General features: G+C 41.1%; 1 protein-coding gene across 6 annotated transcripts in view; it reads left to right on the forward strand.

Moving 5' to 3' along the window:
* The window catches only part of LOC124053943 (ELKS/Rab6-interacting/CAST family member 1-like), a 105,523-nt gene that overhangs the window by 31,166 nt on the left and 59,141 nt on the right, over nt 1-15,216 (forward strand). For 4 of the 6 annotated variants that reach the window (XR_006842271.1, XR_006842272.1, XM_046379540.1 and 1 more), the window contains 5 exons: nt 3,162-3,299; nt 4,996-5,136; nt 6,610-6,750; nt 8,768-8,961; nt 13,696-13,707. Coding sequence is in view for 4 of the 6 variants with exons in the window: in XM_046379540.1 (XP_046235496.1) it covers nt 3,162-3,299; nt 4,996-5,136; nt 6,610-6,750; nt 8,768-8,961; nt 13,696-13,707 (626 nt within the window). In the remaining 2 variants the exon portion in view is untranslated. The remainder of the gene's footprint in view (nt 1-3,161; nt 3,300-4,995; nt 5,137-6,609; nt 6,751-8,767; nt 8,962-13,695; nt 13,708-15,216) is intronic. The other 2 variants (XM_046379541.1, XM_046379543.1) reach the window with 1 other exon arrangement.

The raw sequence follows: 15,216 nt of genomic DNA on the forward strand, positions 1-15,216 counted from the left end.
AGCACGCACTAATGTGGAACACATGCACATAAGGAGAATTTAAAATCATTGTGATCATTGCTGTTGTGCTGCACTTCCTAAACAGTCACATTAACTGGATCTGTGAATCCTTTTCAGTAGATTAATTTCTCCTTTGAGAATAGCTTCAATAAGTTCAATAAGAAGGAAGAAAAATTACAAAAAGCTAAAAGAGCTTTTATTTAGATGACTTTGTCTGTGGTTGACGCACAGACATGCAACTCACTCTCTCACTGACAACGGCATGATGTTGTCATGTCACATGACAACCACTAGATGGGGCTGTAAGACAGCGTGTAGTTTGGGAGCTGAATTAGACAGACAGAGATGAGCAGGCAGACAGAAGGACGCACAAACAGGAAGGTGCACTGAACAGGCACCCAGAGTTGCAGGTGCTTTCTACATATTTTTGGCTGCTTTTCACTCATGTCTTTGCTGTCTGGCGCACACACACACACACACACCGGGTTTAGATGGATGAAGGGTAAGGAACCTAACAAATTAAAAACCCAGTTTGCTGTCAAACTCTCCCATTAGCAGTCTTTTGTGGATCTCCTGCCATAAAAATCCCATAAAATCTCCTCCCCTTTTTCTCACTCTGTCCTACTGATTGTCACTTGTAGAAGGAAAATTTGGGAGTGTGAACAGATAATTGATGGAGACAATCAAGCAGACAGACATAAAGCAGGACAGGGAGGGGGAGGAGAGAGAGACAGAATGCGTTTGAAATCAGATGCATACTAATGAGCTCTTCCTGTTCAATAAATGATGACCTCTGCCATCTTCTTCAAATAGAATACAGTCCAGTGTCTGAGTGGGAGACAGAGATGCTGCTGACTCTTCATTTATCTAATCTGCACTTATGATGTCCTGGTTTCTTTTTTTTTGTTTCTTCTTTTTTTTAGCATTCGGAAAAACTAAAAACACCTCCTTTTTGTTTCTACTTTGTCCTCATCCTCCTCCTCCTCCTCCTCCTCCTCTGTGTTCTGTCTTTCCCTCCTCATGAGAGTGGCAAAATTTATATTATTACCTGATAATGGAATGATAGCAGACAAATAGAGCCAGAGTAAAATGAAGCCAAACTGCTTTAATTGACATATTCCAATACATGTTGCTGCCATTGTGGATGTTTTGGGGTTTTGTTTTTTTTTCAGTGTCAGAGAAACTACATCTGAACCTTTCTTATCCTCAGGTGTGCATAAACTTATAAACTTCTGTAAAAATACAAATTAAATTATCAGTTAACCTTAATGGTATCAGCCATCAGAAGCTGGTAATTGATTATTGGTTAATGACTGAAAAAAATTCATAGCATGCATATGTTATGTAGGAAGTTACTATGAGTGCCTAGAATTAATTTTAAAGTTATTCTTCTGATCTCCCATCATCCTCATCTCTTTGTTGTTAAATGGATTCTCATGTTATATGTAAGCGACAGTATGACATCGACGACGTGACAGGAGCATCAGTCTTCCTGTTCATTATTATAGTCGATTTTGTGACTAAAACAGGCACGAGTGTGTGTGTGTGTCTGTGAGTGTGTGTGTGTGTGTGTGTGTGTGTACCCAGCATCATGCAGTTGTTCCTGAAAGTGCAGACGGCATCAAAGAGTCTCCCTGCCATTCAGTGTCAAGTGTGTTTGTTCGTGTGTGTGTGTGTGTGTGTGTGTGTGTGTGTGTGTGAGAGGAGGAGGTGTCAGTCAAACTGTCAGGTGAACAGTTGATTAATGAGACGCTGAAAATGTTTTACTTTATGAACACACGCACACACACACTCGATCTCTGTGAGACTGTAAATGTGTCTCACCTGCAGTGGAGTCGGAGGTTACATACCAATCTGAACCCCAACCCCCCCCACCTCCTCTTTTTTTGTGACGGGTTGTCAGTTGCTTGATTTCCTTTCTCTTTGGCAAAGCGAAGGAAGGAGAGACAGAAGGAGAGGTTCACTCTTAACACCACGTTACATAAGCTTTCCGTTTCTCTTGTTTCACCCTTCATTCATTATTTCTGTTCAACCTTTTGTTCCATCCATGTTTTAATGAATACCACAAAGTTGACATAACTCCCTATCTTTGTCTATGATCTCTCTCTCTCTCTCTGTCTCTGTCTCATACACACACATACAGTATATGCATACACACACAGATACGCACACTCATTGTGGGCTCAGGGAACGAGCGAGTCTTTCAGTTATTTCTGCTGATGTTGTGTTTTAACAGAAAATTAATCTGCTACCAAATCACTGTGCGAGGAACCAGGAGGAGGAGGCAGGGAGAAGGGGAGAAAGAGGAAGAGAGTGTGTATTTGGAGGACGTTTTTGAAGGAAGGGAAGTTGAGGGTGAACGTTTGCATTTGACACAGCGGCTCTCAGCCTTTTTCACAGGTTGAAAATCCCCTGATAGAATCCCATTCGGCCGCTGGTGTGAGAAATTGTGTGCTGTATTTGAGACAGTGTCAGCAGAGACGATTCAACTGCTTTGAAATCAGTCTGAGAGGAAACACCACAGTGTAAATAGGGTGTTAAATAAGATTTTATCCTCAATAATCTCAATGCATGACTTGCTGTTTGGTCTGTCTGGTTATTTGCTTACATTAACCGGTTGGAAAATGGCAGTTTCATCCATTAAGGTGTGAGGAAACCTTCATAGCTTATATGTAATAAGCACCAATATCCAATCCAAACAAATAATCAGAAGTTACTGCTTTTAGAATTACACAGAGTCATTTGAATATATGCAGTGTAATTCATTTTATTATGTTGTCAGAAAGTAGAACACTAAATAAATTGCAAAAATTAAATTACCTTCAATTAATGACTTGCCATATCATACACACCACACAATTTGGTATTTAATGTATATCAGTCTGGTTTATAAATGTCTAATTTTTATTCTTTTAATTTGACAGGCTGCTCGATTATATTTGTGACTCTTATTCACATGTATTTTGTTATATTTGTTATAGCTGTGGTTAAATTAAGTGCGATATTATGCTGCTGTTTTATTTGCTGCTTGTAACAGCAGCATCATCCGAGTGTTTGAGAGCTGTTATACTTGCCGACATAACATTGTTCCTCGGTAACTAAGTAAGTTATGCGTCATAATCTGCCTTGTTTATGAGTTTTCTCTGCTTTTCTTTCTGTAGATTGAGAACCTGCAGGATCAGCTGAGGGACAAAGAGAAACAGCTGAGTGGTCTGAAAGACAGAGTCAAGTCTTTACAGACAGACACATCCAACACTGACACAGCACTGGGAACACTGGAGGAGGCTCTGGCTGAAAAGGTACACACACACACACACACACACACACACACACATGATCAACCTCAGGTCACCACCTCCTGAGCAAGGTTAGATTAATAAAACTACTATGAGCAAAACTGCCGACCACCCACATGATGACCAAATGACTCTAGATGAATGGAAATGAACCAATAATCACACTGGCTGTTTGATTATTTAATCATTCACAGCCTGCGCTCATAAAAGGTTAGGAACCATCCAACATGGAGTCGCAGGGCTCATGCTGATGGGAATAGAACCAACAACCACACTGTCACTGCCTGGGTCTAAGCATTCAGGTACTGGAGCCATAAAACAGTCCTGAGCCTGGGGATCGAACCCCCAACCACCTGTTTGCTGATCTGTTATTACTCGACCCTGATTCTGGGAAACAAACCAGCGAACCACTTGAAAGTGTAGGTGAAAATATATTTATGTACCGTGAAGTGCGATTATGTTACCGACCTGATCTCCTCGCGCGCTCACACACACAAACACACGCGGAGGAAACAGGGCCATTAATTGTCCAGTGACTAATATTCAGGGTGTCAGCTAGATGTGTGAGTATTGGCAGGCGGAGGTGGTCCACGTCACTAACTTCACTTAAATGACTTTCACAAGCCTTTTTTCCTCCACTTTCACTGTTTTGGTGACTTTCCTTCTTCTTCTTCTTCTTCTTCTCTGTTTTTCCACGTCTTGCTGTCTATATTTTATTACTCCAGATTGCCAGATTGCTTAGATTTTATGCATAACATCTTGTATGTTTCATGTAGTTTTGTCTTTGCAGAGACTATAAATAACCCTACCTCTGAATGTCTGAATGCAGCCTGTTTCTAATTGAATGCACTTAGTGGCTCCTAACTAATTTTTACCGTCAAAACTTAAATCTGAAGAGTTCCTCTAATGTTAATCTTAATAAACTTAACTCTAAATAGAACTGAAGTAATTTGTTCTTAATTATTTCGTGTTAAAATTAATCATCAATTATTTAGATAAGCCAATATAACAAACATTTAGTGGTTCGGCCTCTCAAATGTAATGTAATGTTGCTACTCCTTTTTGTTAATTGGATAATTTTGGATAGATGGACAGATGTTTGGATGAAACGAGCAAGTTGAAGGTCCCATGGATAATTTTCACTATTTCTGATGTTTCATAGACCGAATTATTAATGAATTAAGGAAATGATCTGTATATTAAGCAATAATCATTAGTTTTCCTTTTCTTTTCCATGAAACAGGTTTTAATGAATAAGAACTGGCCAAAATATCCTTGCGTTCAAGAAAATTTCGTCACCTGAAAACTGAAAACAAATTGTACCTAACAAAGATTGAACTACAGTACAAAAACACACACAGCACAGCCGGTATACACTCCTCAGAGATTCTGTGCTGCTTTTGTGTGTGTGTGTGTGTGTGTGAACTTTTGCCTGAGCTGGTGGCTGTGTTGTTCTATAGCTGGAGAGCATCTACAGTGTTTTAGTGGTTGTGAATATTAAATCTTATGCCAGAACATATTACGTGTCTAAAATCACTGCTGGCTGTTAGATCCTGTCAAAGCTGCCACGTACATAAAGTTTAATGTGTCATTAGTATAGAAACTTGATATTGAGTGACTGTGAATAACTGTTGGACTCTTTCCCTCACTGCTCTTCTAACTTCCATCACTCATTCCTCTCCTCCTCCTTGATTCCCAGGAGCGAATCATCGATCGGCTGAAGGAGCAGCGGGAGAGAGAGGAGAGAGAAAAGGGGGAGGAGATGGAGTCCAGCAAGAAGGAGCTGAAGGAGTTGAGGGAGAAAGTCTCCCAGCTGCAGGCTGACCTGGCTGACCGTGAGGTGGATGATGCACACATGCAAACATGCTCATCCGTATCTATGTTGTAAGGCAGAAAAACACTGTCTCCGTCAAGGAACCGTGATTGATCTATCACAGTGGAACAGATCCTCCCACAGTCCTCGTGCTGAAGGACAACAACGATAAACAGTCACATTTCCTTGACAACAATACGCTTCACAACCAGTGAAAACAGTGATTCAAGCTGGATTCTTTTTGCTTCGTGAGGGAGAGACAGAGGATGACAAAGCATTTTTTAGTGCTGTCTTTGCTTGGACAGCACATTGGGAAAGCTATAATTAACCACTTCAGGAAAACCAAAATCAGCAGGTGTAAGCCTAGTGTTTAGATGTCATTCTTTTTTTCACAATCATAGTCAAAGAAAAGATGATAAATCTGATTCCAGTCAGGTGTGAAGCAAATTTAGCTTCGCAAGTTTAGCTGTTACTAACCCCTAACCCAGACCTGGGCACAAAGGGCCGGTGTGGCTGCGGGTTTCTGCTCCAACCAACCAAGAGCACACAGTTTGACCAATCAACTGTCTGAAGACTGAGATCAGTTGATTAAATGAGTCAAGTCTGGTGTGCTGCTGCTTGGTTGGAAAGAAAACCTGCAGCCACACCGGCCCTTTGTGGAACAGTTTGCCCAGGTCTGCTTAACCCGAAGTCCAGCTGACCGATTGTGTTTAAAACGGCAATGCAGAGCTTTTGTCTCCCCCTTCTGGCAATGGGAGTGATTAAACAAGTGCAGTCCCGTTATATTATTTGAGAAATACCCGGGAAAACGCACAGAGAAAACAAGCATTCCTTTCGACGCAGTTAAACATAGATGTGGGGTTTTGTCTGACGACAGCAATATATGTATTTATATATATGTACCAAAATATAACCAGAGAATGCGGCAAGGTTTCTCTGACCAAAGCCCAGTCAAACATGATGATCCGTAGTCTGGAGTTGGTATTGTCAGCCAAGGGTAAAATTACATGTCTGAGTGTCTATCCTTCTGCTCCTTGGTTTGTGTTTCAATGGCCCTACCGAAAGAAGGAAAGACCAGAAAAGACCGGGAGAGAGAGAGAGACTTCAGGGATGGAGGGACTGAGCTGGAGGAGTGAGAAAGGAGACAGGTCATGGGAAAAGGATTTGAAGAAAGATGGATGGAGTCAGTCTCATAACTGCACAGGAAGGCCTTAAAGATGCATGAAGTTTCCTAGAACTTTATTTATTGTAATATTAGCCATCATCCCAACTGGTAATAATAACGTTGCGCTCACTTAATTTCTGAGATCTGGGAATTGCTGTTGCTAAAAAACATAGTCATAACTTGTAGAAAATTACAAAAACAAGTTCCAAGTTATAATTACACTTAATGCAGGTTAGAAGCACAAGGTACTTAATCCCCAACTACTTGAGTAGAGCTGCTCAGTGTGTAGCAACAGGAAGTTGACTGCCTTCCTTATCACTCTGTCTCCGTTTCAGACCTCAGTGTTGGATCTGAAGGAGAAGGCTTCCTCTCTGGCCTCCTCCACTCTGAAGAAGGACAACAGGCTGAAGAGTCTGGAGATCAGCCTGGAGCAGAAGAGAGAGGAATGTGTCAAACTAGAGAACCAGCTCAAGAAGGTCAGAAGGGATGACTTTTAGTAGAAAATTAGACTTCTAGGCTATGTTTAGTTTGGGCTGAAAACGTGTGAAATGAGGGATTACAGAAGCATGGAAATTAGATGAGGTGCAGGTTATATAAATTGTCCAAGTTTGGCACCCGTCTTGGTATACATTTGCACTAAAAGATTTGGACTAAAAAGATTCTGACAACTATATGTAAGCTTAGTGACTGTCATGAGAGCTGGAAAACATTAACCAGTTATAAACATCAATTATTTGAATCTCAGTCAAAATGAAGGATTTTAAAGATCCTCTTGTCTCTTTCACCCCCTTCCTTGTGTTCCCTCAGCTGTGTTCCAAGAGAAATGATTGGCTGTGTTAGTGCGAGTGTGCGTGTTTGCATATCACATATGCTTTCACACACGGCAGCCCGTAAAATGGTGTGTGTGTGACGGCTCGCTGACAGCCTTACAGCCACAGAGTGGAGAAGAGAGCACCACCACACCCTGAATGTACTGTATATGGTGTGTGTGTGTGTGTGTGTGTGTGCGTGTGCGTGTGTGTGTTTGTTTGAAGGTGTCAGTGGATCTCTGGTGTTTCTCTCATAAGATGTTATTTCTTAGTTTCTGACTGAAAACTTGTCTTTTTGTGTGAACTGATTGACATTGTGTGTGATGTTTTCCTTTCTTATTTCTCTTTCTCTCTCTCTCTCTCTCACACACACACACACGCACACACACACACACACACCTCCCAGATCTTCTTATAATATTGTCAGACACCCAAACATTTCTTCTCCACATAAAGACCTGTAAAAACTGTTGTTCAGTTCCAAAACTAATAGGGTTTATGTATTGTGTGACCAAGGCGTGCACACACACACACTGACACACACACACACACACAAAGTCAGTCTGTCCCAAGAGCAACATTTGCTTCTGGGAAACACACACAGCTGTTCTAACCTCTAAGCTGGTTATATCTTTTTGTTTTTTCTCTTGTTTTCTCTCTTGGAGCATCAGAAAAGAGGAGGACATTGCAACTCTGTTCAATTTGCTTTTTTTCATTTACTCACCTTTTCATGCTTTTCCGTGCTGGTTTTTACATAAATCAGCATAAAAGTGCCCTTTGGATACCAACTCAAACCACACACTTCATCAGTGAGGCAAAGTGAGGCAAGGGAAGGCGCTTTTATTTATAAAGGACCTTTCTTATTCAGAGGAAGATTCAAGGTGCTGCACAGACAATCTAAAACAACAGAATGACTCAATTGAAGGTTTAAACTGCGGTTAAATGAGTAGGACAAAAGAGATAAGACCATATAGACAAGAAATTTAAATATGAGATAAGAAAGAGAGACAGAATAACATGCACAGACTTACTAATAACATCAGTACTGTAACTGAATAACACATTTATAGTGCAGCAAGATTTGAAAGATGTTCAGTGTTTGGTTCATACTCAAATACCTGCAGCACTAATGGCTTTATTTTGTGTTTAGTGCTAATGACCAAATGTTAGCATCTTAACACGTTCTACTATGGTGAACATGGTAAACCCACTAAGTGTTGTTTTTTTTGAAAGCTTAATGATGCACTCTAAACAGAAACAAAGAAGCACTGAATGCTCTGCATGTTTGCGAGAGCTCTTTGTTTGTATTAGCCGTGCTTGGTATTACCAAACTTAATTACATTAAATTTTATCATAACTGATGAGACCACATTATGTTAAAGCATCTCTATTTTAAACAAGTTTCACACCCTACCCTGATGATATCTCTAAAGCAAAGGTCTGGTAAAGAAAAATATACAAATCTTGGATCTGCTCCTAAAAAGACTGGTTAATAAATGTCATTTTATCAACCAAAAGACCAATTAAACTCTTGAACACTTTGTCACAGTCCATCCAACCCGTCCTCAACACACATGTTGTTATTGGCTTCTCTGTCTTAATTTTACCGCTTCCATCAAATGGTGGTCACCTAATTTTGAAAGCTAACGTTAGGTTTATTTATAATAATTAATTTCTGTTCCAGGCTCAGAGCGCGGCGGCAGATTCCCAGGCCAGCGCTGAACTCTCTGAGCGCATCTCCTGCCTGGAGCAGGAAGTGGCCGAGCACAAAGAGGAAGCTCGGAAGGCCCAAACCGAAGTGGAACGACTTCTGGAGATCCTGAGAGAGACGGAGAACGAAAAGAACGACAAGGAGAAGAAGATCATTGAGCTGGAGAGGTGAGAGACGAGGATGAAAAAGAGGCACGGTGATGCAGAGCGATGACGAAATGATGGTGAATTTGAAAAGAAAAATTTAGGATACTGAAATTCTAAAACATTACTGCATCTGCCTTTTTCTACCCCTAACCTAAATGAGAAAAAGAACCAAGACCATCTTTAGGTGTTAGAGAGTGGACTTTACTCTGTTGTCCTTCAGCACTAATCCATAAGCTTTGCCTTTTTTCTCAACCCTTTCCTCTTCCTTCTTTCCTTCCATTTTATTTCTTCTGTCATCTTTACCTCATTCACGTGTGTGTGCATATGCATTCATTTGATTCTTCATCTGTGTGAGTGCGTTCATGATTGTTTGTATGTGTGTGTGCGCGCCCATCACACCCCAGAAACCCCTCATCTGCTTCTCATCTGTGGCGTTCTCAGCAGTCGCAAAAACAGGCCCCTCCCCCCGCTGCCTCTCAGCAGCCAATGGGGGGGCTGGTGTGGGACTACCTGGGCACGTGAGTGGCTGATGGCCCTGTCAGTCAGACAGACAGATGCACGACGAAACTCACTTTGCTTGTCGGTGGACAGGCTATGAGAGCACTACAAGTAACCGGTACCATGTGGAAAAGTGGTGTTAAATGTTTCCTCATAGCTCTGAAAATGAATTTGATGGACGATTTCACCCAAAGTGTCTCAGTTTTTCCCCCGTTTTGAACTGACCCTCAAACCACAGCAGGACCACAAGTTGAGATCCTTGATGAAATACATGTAGCAGATCCATACACTCCTGCTAAATAGGGTAGAGGTTCTTCTATTGAGATTAAAATGGTCCCTGACAGCATCTCACACATGCAGTTATGGAAGACCGAACAATCATTTCAGGCATTTTTGAGTGTGTCCAGCCTCTCAAAAGAAAATATACACAATAAAAGAGATTTCTCATGTTTGCAAGTCTTTTCCACATGGGAAAGAGCTGATTATTTTCACTAATAATCACCATAAAAGAGTTGCAGCATTTGTTTTATATTCACATACTTCTCTAATACGACTTATTTGAAAAAAAAACAAAAACCTAAAGTGCAGGTATCAGCAACACCTGTACTCTTAAACATGTGCACATCCGCAGAAGTTTTTGTCATTTGTTATACTGCAGTCTGACAAGCCAAACCGCTTCCAAAAGTTTGTAAAATGAGGGCACCGTTTGGCACCAGAGTCTCTGCTGTGCAGCCTGAAACTCTTTGAGCCTCTGTTCCTGTCAATGATGCAACTCTTTCATTTAGTGGCTCTGTTTCCACGCTTCACTTTTTGTTTTACTTTCAGCTGAGGATGCCTGACTTTCAGACTTTAACACACTCTTTTTCTTTCATTAGGAGTCTGGACAGTTCACTCTGGGTTGTTGTTTTTTTTCCTTTTTTTGATGCTAATAGGAAATGTTTGTCAGTTTCTAACAACCTTTCTATGTTGTGGCTTGATCTGTCAGTCTCCTGCTTATGTGTTGCAATGTACACTTCATTTACCACATTAAATTAATTTGTCTTTTCTTTCAGTCTATATGTGATGTGTCTGCCAGCATGTCTGTCTGCCTGCCTCCGTGTTTACCTGTCTCTCTGAATATGTGTTTCATTCTTGTCGGTTGTCTGTTGTTCTGCTTGTGTGTCTGTTCATGAGTGTCTACGACGCCTCAGGAGCAAGTTAAATAATAAGGTTAAAAAAAAAAAAAACAGAGGTAGGGCTGGGTTTATATTTTAGTAAGAGTAGTGACAGTAAAGTTAGACAAATCAGAACTGTCTGGGGTTATGAAAACCCGTCTGCCTGTATGCCTTTCAGTGCCCTTTGATTTCTGAACTAATATGCTTTCTGTCTGCGCCTTCTCTCTTTAATCTTTTCCTCCAGTTTATTCCTTGGACATGATCTCTACCCACAACAACTATAAACTCCTCTCTCCCTCTCTCTCTGTTTAGTTGTTTGACTGTAAGACTAATGGTTGCTAATGATTTTAGGGAGATTCAGTGTTTCCTTGCTGTGTCTCCGTCTGGCCAGTAGAAATCCTAGACTATTAATAATTCAGCACCTGCTGACTTCAAACTGATGGGTTTTAACTGCGTGTGTGTGTGTTATTTAGTCATCCAGTAGCCACAGATGCAGATTTACTGCAGTACTAGTTTTGTGGATAACATTGTACTGTAAGTTTATAGCCATTTAAAAATGCAGATGGTTGCGCTCTTAAGCTCTTACATCATATGTATTTAAGAGATGTTTCATTCTCCCTGTGGATTACAATAAAATAAAGGCTTTACTGCAACTGATATTTTAATAACTGAACCTTACAGGCTGCTCTTAGGAAACCAGAGAGGTTTTAAATCTGGGCTTAGTACCGTATGTTTGAGAACAGTATCTTGTTATAGTATAATTAAGATTACAGTAAGTAGGTTTTTATGAGGAAATCTAACACACAGTCATTACTGTGAAGTGAGTGGTTAGTTGAGCTTATATTAGAGAGTGTAAGGACATATAATACTTTTTACATCCCCACATTCAGCGGTTTCATTTAGCTGTTAGATGTATGATGTGGAAATCAATCACTGGCTAACTAAAGGCTGTGGTTAAGTGTTGACATGGTGAAACAGTCATAAAAAGGGCAGAACCGACTGAGAACTCTTAGCTTTGCCACACCCCCTTTATTGTTGCAGCACTTTTTCAAGCTAAAACATAATGCAGCTGACAAGCAGAGCAGGGGCAGACTTACCCAACAAAAAGTCAGATTTATTAAAAGCCTTATTTATGAAGTACTAGGCCTTTGATCTCATAGACATCAGCAGGCTTCTCCTTTTTAGCAGTTGAAATGACAGCTGTCATGGTCAGATTTTGTCAGCTATAATTAGCCATACTTAGCCAGCTAATTAAGCTAAAGCTCCTTAAGATGGCTGAAAACACTTTGTCCAGCTGACTTTTTAATTTTGCTCTAACTTAAAATATGCAGTTCATGGGGGAAAATACTGCTGTAGTACTGTGTAGTACAGTGCTGTAGTACTGTGCTGGCACTACTGTAGTTAACTGGATAATAGCAGCTTATGTTTAATACTTTACATACACATTGGCTCTTGTGTGTTATGGTTCTGAAAAACCTAAAAAGATATGCACCCCAAACCTTTTTCTTTTCTTTTTTTGTCATAAGTTTATGTAAGCACCCTGAACCTTTCAAGTGCATACTCTTTTCTAGTTTGTACAGTTACTAAGGTGTGATTTGACAATCTCTGTTTCGGGAGAGGGTTGAGGAACAAACAGGAACCTGGTATAATCTTTATTTTTCCCCTTTTCCTTTTCACCCGAAAGCGCTGACCCTGAAACACAAAGTGTACTAATACTGACTTCAGGGCTAGCAAACCCTGCTGTGAATTTTAAGACTTAGCCTCGAGCGAACAGGTACGTCAGAGGAGGATACAGTTGCCTGTGGCCAACCCTTAGCTTGGAACCAGGGCTAACCCAGGGCAACGAGTGAGCAGCGGGAACATTACTAATGAAAAGATCAGATGTGGGTTAAACAAGGGTAAAAAATCAACCCTGCCTCTTTCCCCTCTGCTTTAACTCCAGCTGTAATGGGACCAGGTTATTTATTTCAGTAACTAGGATAGTAATTGGAGCAGACTGAGTGACTTCACACTGAGGGGAAATGAAGCTGAAAATCTGCCCTGATGGCCAAAATAAAGGATTTGGACAGAAGAGTGGAAAACAGAGAGAGAAAGAGAGAGAGAGAGAGCGAGAGCGAAGGGGAAAGACAGAGGAAAAAGGAAAGGAAGGTGTGGCGATGGAGGGAGAAAAACAGCAAGACATAAATGAAATAACGGGTGGAGACAGAAAAAGAAAGAAAGAAAAGAACAACATGGTGGGCAGAGGCAAGCAGAAAAGGAAACTGACAGAAAAGAGTGGAAGGGGGGAAATAGAGAGAAAGAGGTTTAGAGAGATGTAGAGTATAAACCTGAGTAATGGGAAATTAGAGAAGTTTATTGCGTGTTATATTGTTCTGTAATGGACAATTTGTCTCTGGCACACCATCATTAGCATGCGTTCCCAGGCATAAGCTCACCCTGGAGTTTAGCGCTCTGCCAGTTCAACCAAACATATGAGGAGTGATTGTACGGAATACTTTTGGGGTGAACCAATTTAGGAAGTGAATTTTCCTCAAATTTCATATCTTAATGGTTCCGTGCCATGTGTCTTTTGGTGGAGGCGTCTCCTCTACAAATCCACGGGCTGCGTGCTTCTCACGTGGCCCTAGTGGGAAGTGAAAGAAGTCATCTACAGTATCAAATCCAAAAGAGAAGAAATGCCATAATTCATAGTGAGCACGCTCCCAGCTCATGCTTTGATTGGCTAATTGCTCACTTTCTATGATTTGTGATTGCAATTTTGTCTGCGTATGCGTGTCCTTATATTGAGGTGAACAGGCGTCTCATCACCTTATTTTACCTGTCTGTCTGACTGTCTGTCTGCCTGCCTACTTGCTTGCATGGTCATGCCTGTCTCCCTGTTAATGCGTCTGCCTGCAGCATCTCGATGGATAATTATGTCTCTTTAGCTGTCTCTCTTCTGTCAGTTCCTCCGTCTCTCATCTCTCACCTCTTTGAATAGTGATCAAACTGGCTAACCTGGCACTCAACTCCTGTCTTCCCTCTCACCTTTCCCTCTCCTTCCCTGTCTCTTTGTCCCTTTCTTTTATCTTTACAATGCAACGCTGTCTCCTGCTCTACCCAGTCTTGCCTCAAGGTTAGTACTGCATGCCTGTTTTTCTTCTCCTTCCATCACTGTCTCTCTCTCTCTCTCTCACATCATGGTCTCCTTCGTTGTCATACCTCTTGTCCTTGCATCAAGACACTCTCTCATCTCCCTCACTCTGTCATAAACTCTGTTTTTAATCATTCTCATCGTGTCTCTCTGTCTTTGAAGGAGACACCTTGACTTTCACTCTGCTCTCCCCCTCTGCCACATCACTGTCTCTTTCAAGCAGAAACATTATTGTTTCTTTCTTACAAGCTCCATTATAGCGTCCTGCCAGTCTTATCAGGATGCTAGCACCAAGTTCACAAACAAGAAAAAAGCAACAAGCAGTGTGTCGCCACCATTAGCTTCAACAGCTGTGAACTTTTGCTCAGAGTTCTTCTAATATTCTGTTGGGTTTCATTGTGGCCTATGGAGAAATCACTGCTGCAGTTCAGACGCTGTTTTAAAAATTCAACCCGAGGGTTTCACAACCTTTTATGGGTCTCTAGACTGTAGAATTAGGTCCTTAAATTCAAATAAACTTTAGCTGACAAGCAGTTTTAAAGGAATAGCTTGACCCTTTGGTAAACATGTTTATTTATAGATTACAGATGACCTTACTGTTGTCGAGAAAGTCTCATCCAAATCCAAAACATTAATAAGTCCCCTCTTCTTCTTCTTCTTCTTCTTTCTGTCAGACTTTAAATATGCCTATCTGCACTCAGGAGGTGACTCTGTAATGAGATTTCAGCATGCAAAACCCAAAGTCTGAATTTGGTCTTTTCTAACAGACATATCAAAGTCGTATTGAAATTTCTCTGACCGACGCATTGTGATCGACCACATAATAACCACTTCTCCCTTCTGTTTCCTGCATAAATCTGGAGCTCTGAGTGTTTTCTGCGCTCTGCTCTGTTGTAAAGGTCTCCCCTGGTGCCAGCTCCTTCTTTGCTCTTTCTTTCTTTTTCAACTTCCAGAGCCATTCTTCCCCCTGCCGTCTTGTCAGCTTTTTCATCGCTGTTGTTCTGGTGTTTTGTGATTCAACTCTAGAGGGGGAAAAAAACAAAAGAAAAAGTTAGCATTGCCTCGCCGTCTGGTAGACGACAGAAGACTTCTTTTTCTTCTTCTGTCCTTTTTTGTGTTTTTTTTTTTTCCTTGTCTTTTTTTTTTTCTGGATGTTTTGATCTTGGGCTGAGGAACTCCTCATCCACTGTCAAATGTCTGACAGCAAGGTTTCTGTAGCTTAAAAAGGAATCGCAGTGCTTCTTGTGTGTTTATGTGTGTGTACGTGTGTGATCCCTTTGAGGTCCCGTATGACTCTCCGCATTGAGGTGGTGCAGGGATTTGTCAGCTAATGGGTAACAACAAGCAGGCGCACACATACACTAAAGCTGTCGTGGACTCGTGCACATTGTTTTTTTGGGTTTTTTTTGTGCCTTCCACACTCAAACACACATGCAAAAAGGACTTTCTCAGCTAATAGGTGACAACACTACAGTAAGGATGACTGCTGAG

The sequence above is a fragment of the Scatophagus argus genome, chromosome 22 (genome assembly GCF_020382885.2).
Source record: "Scatophagus argus isolate fScaArg1 chromosome 22, fScaArg1.pri, whole genome shotgun sequence".
Classification (NCBI taxonomy): Eukaryota; Metazoa; Chordata; class Actinopteri; family Scatophagidae; genus Scatophagus; species Scatophagus argus.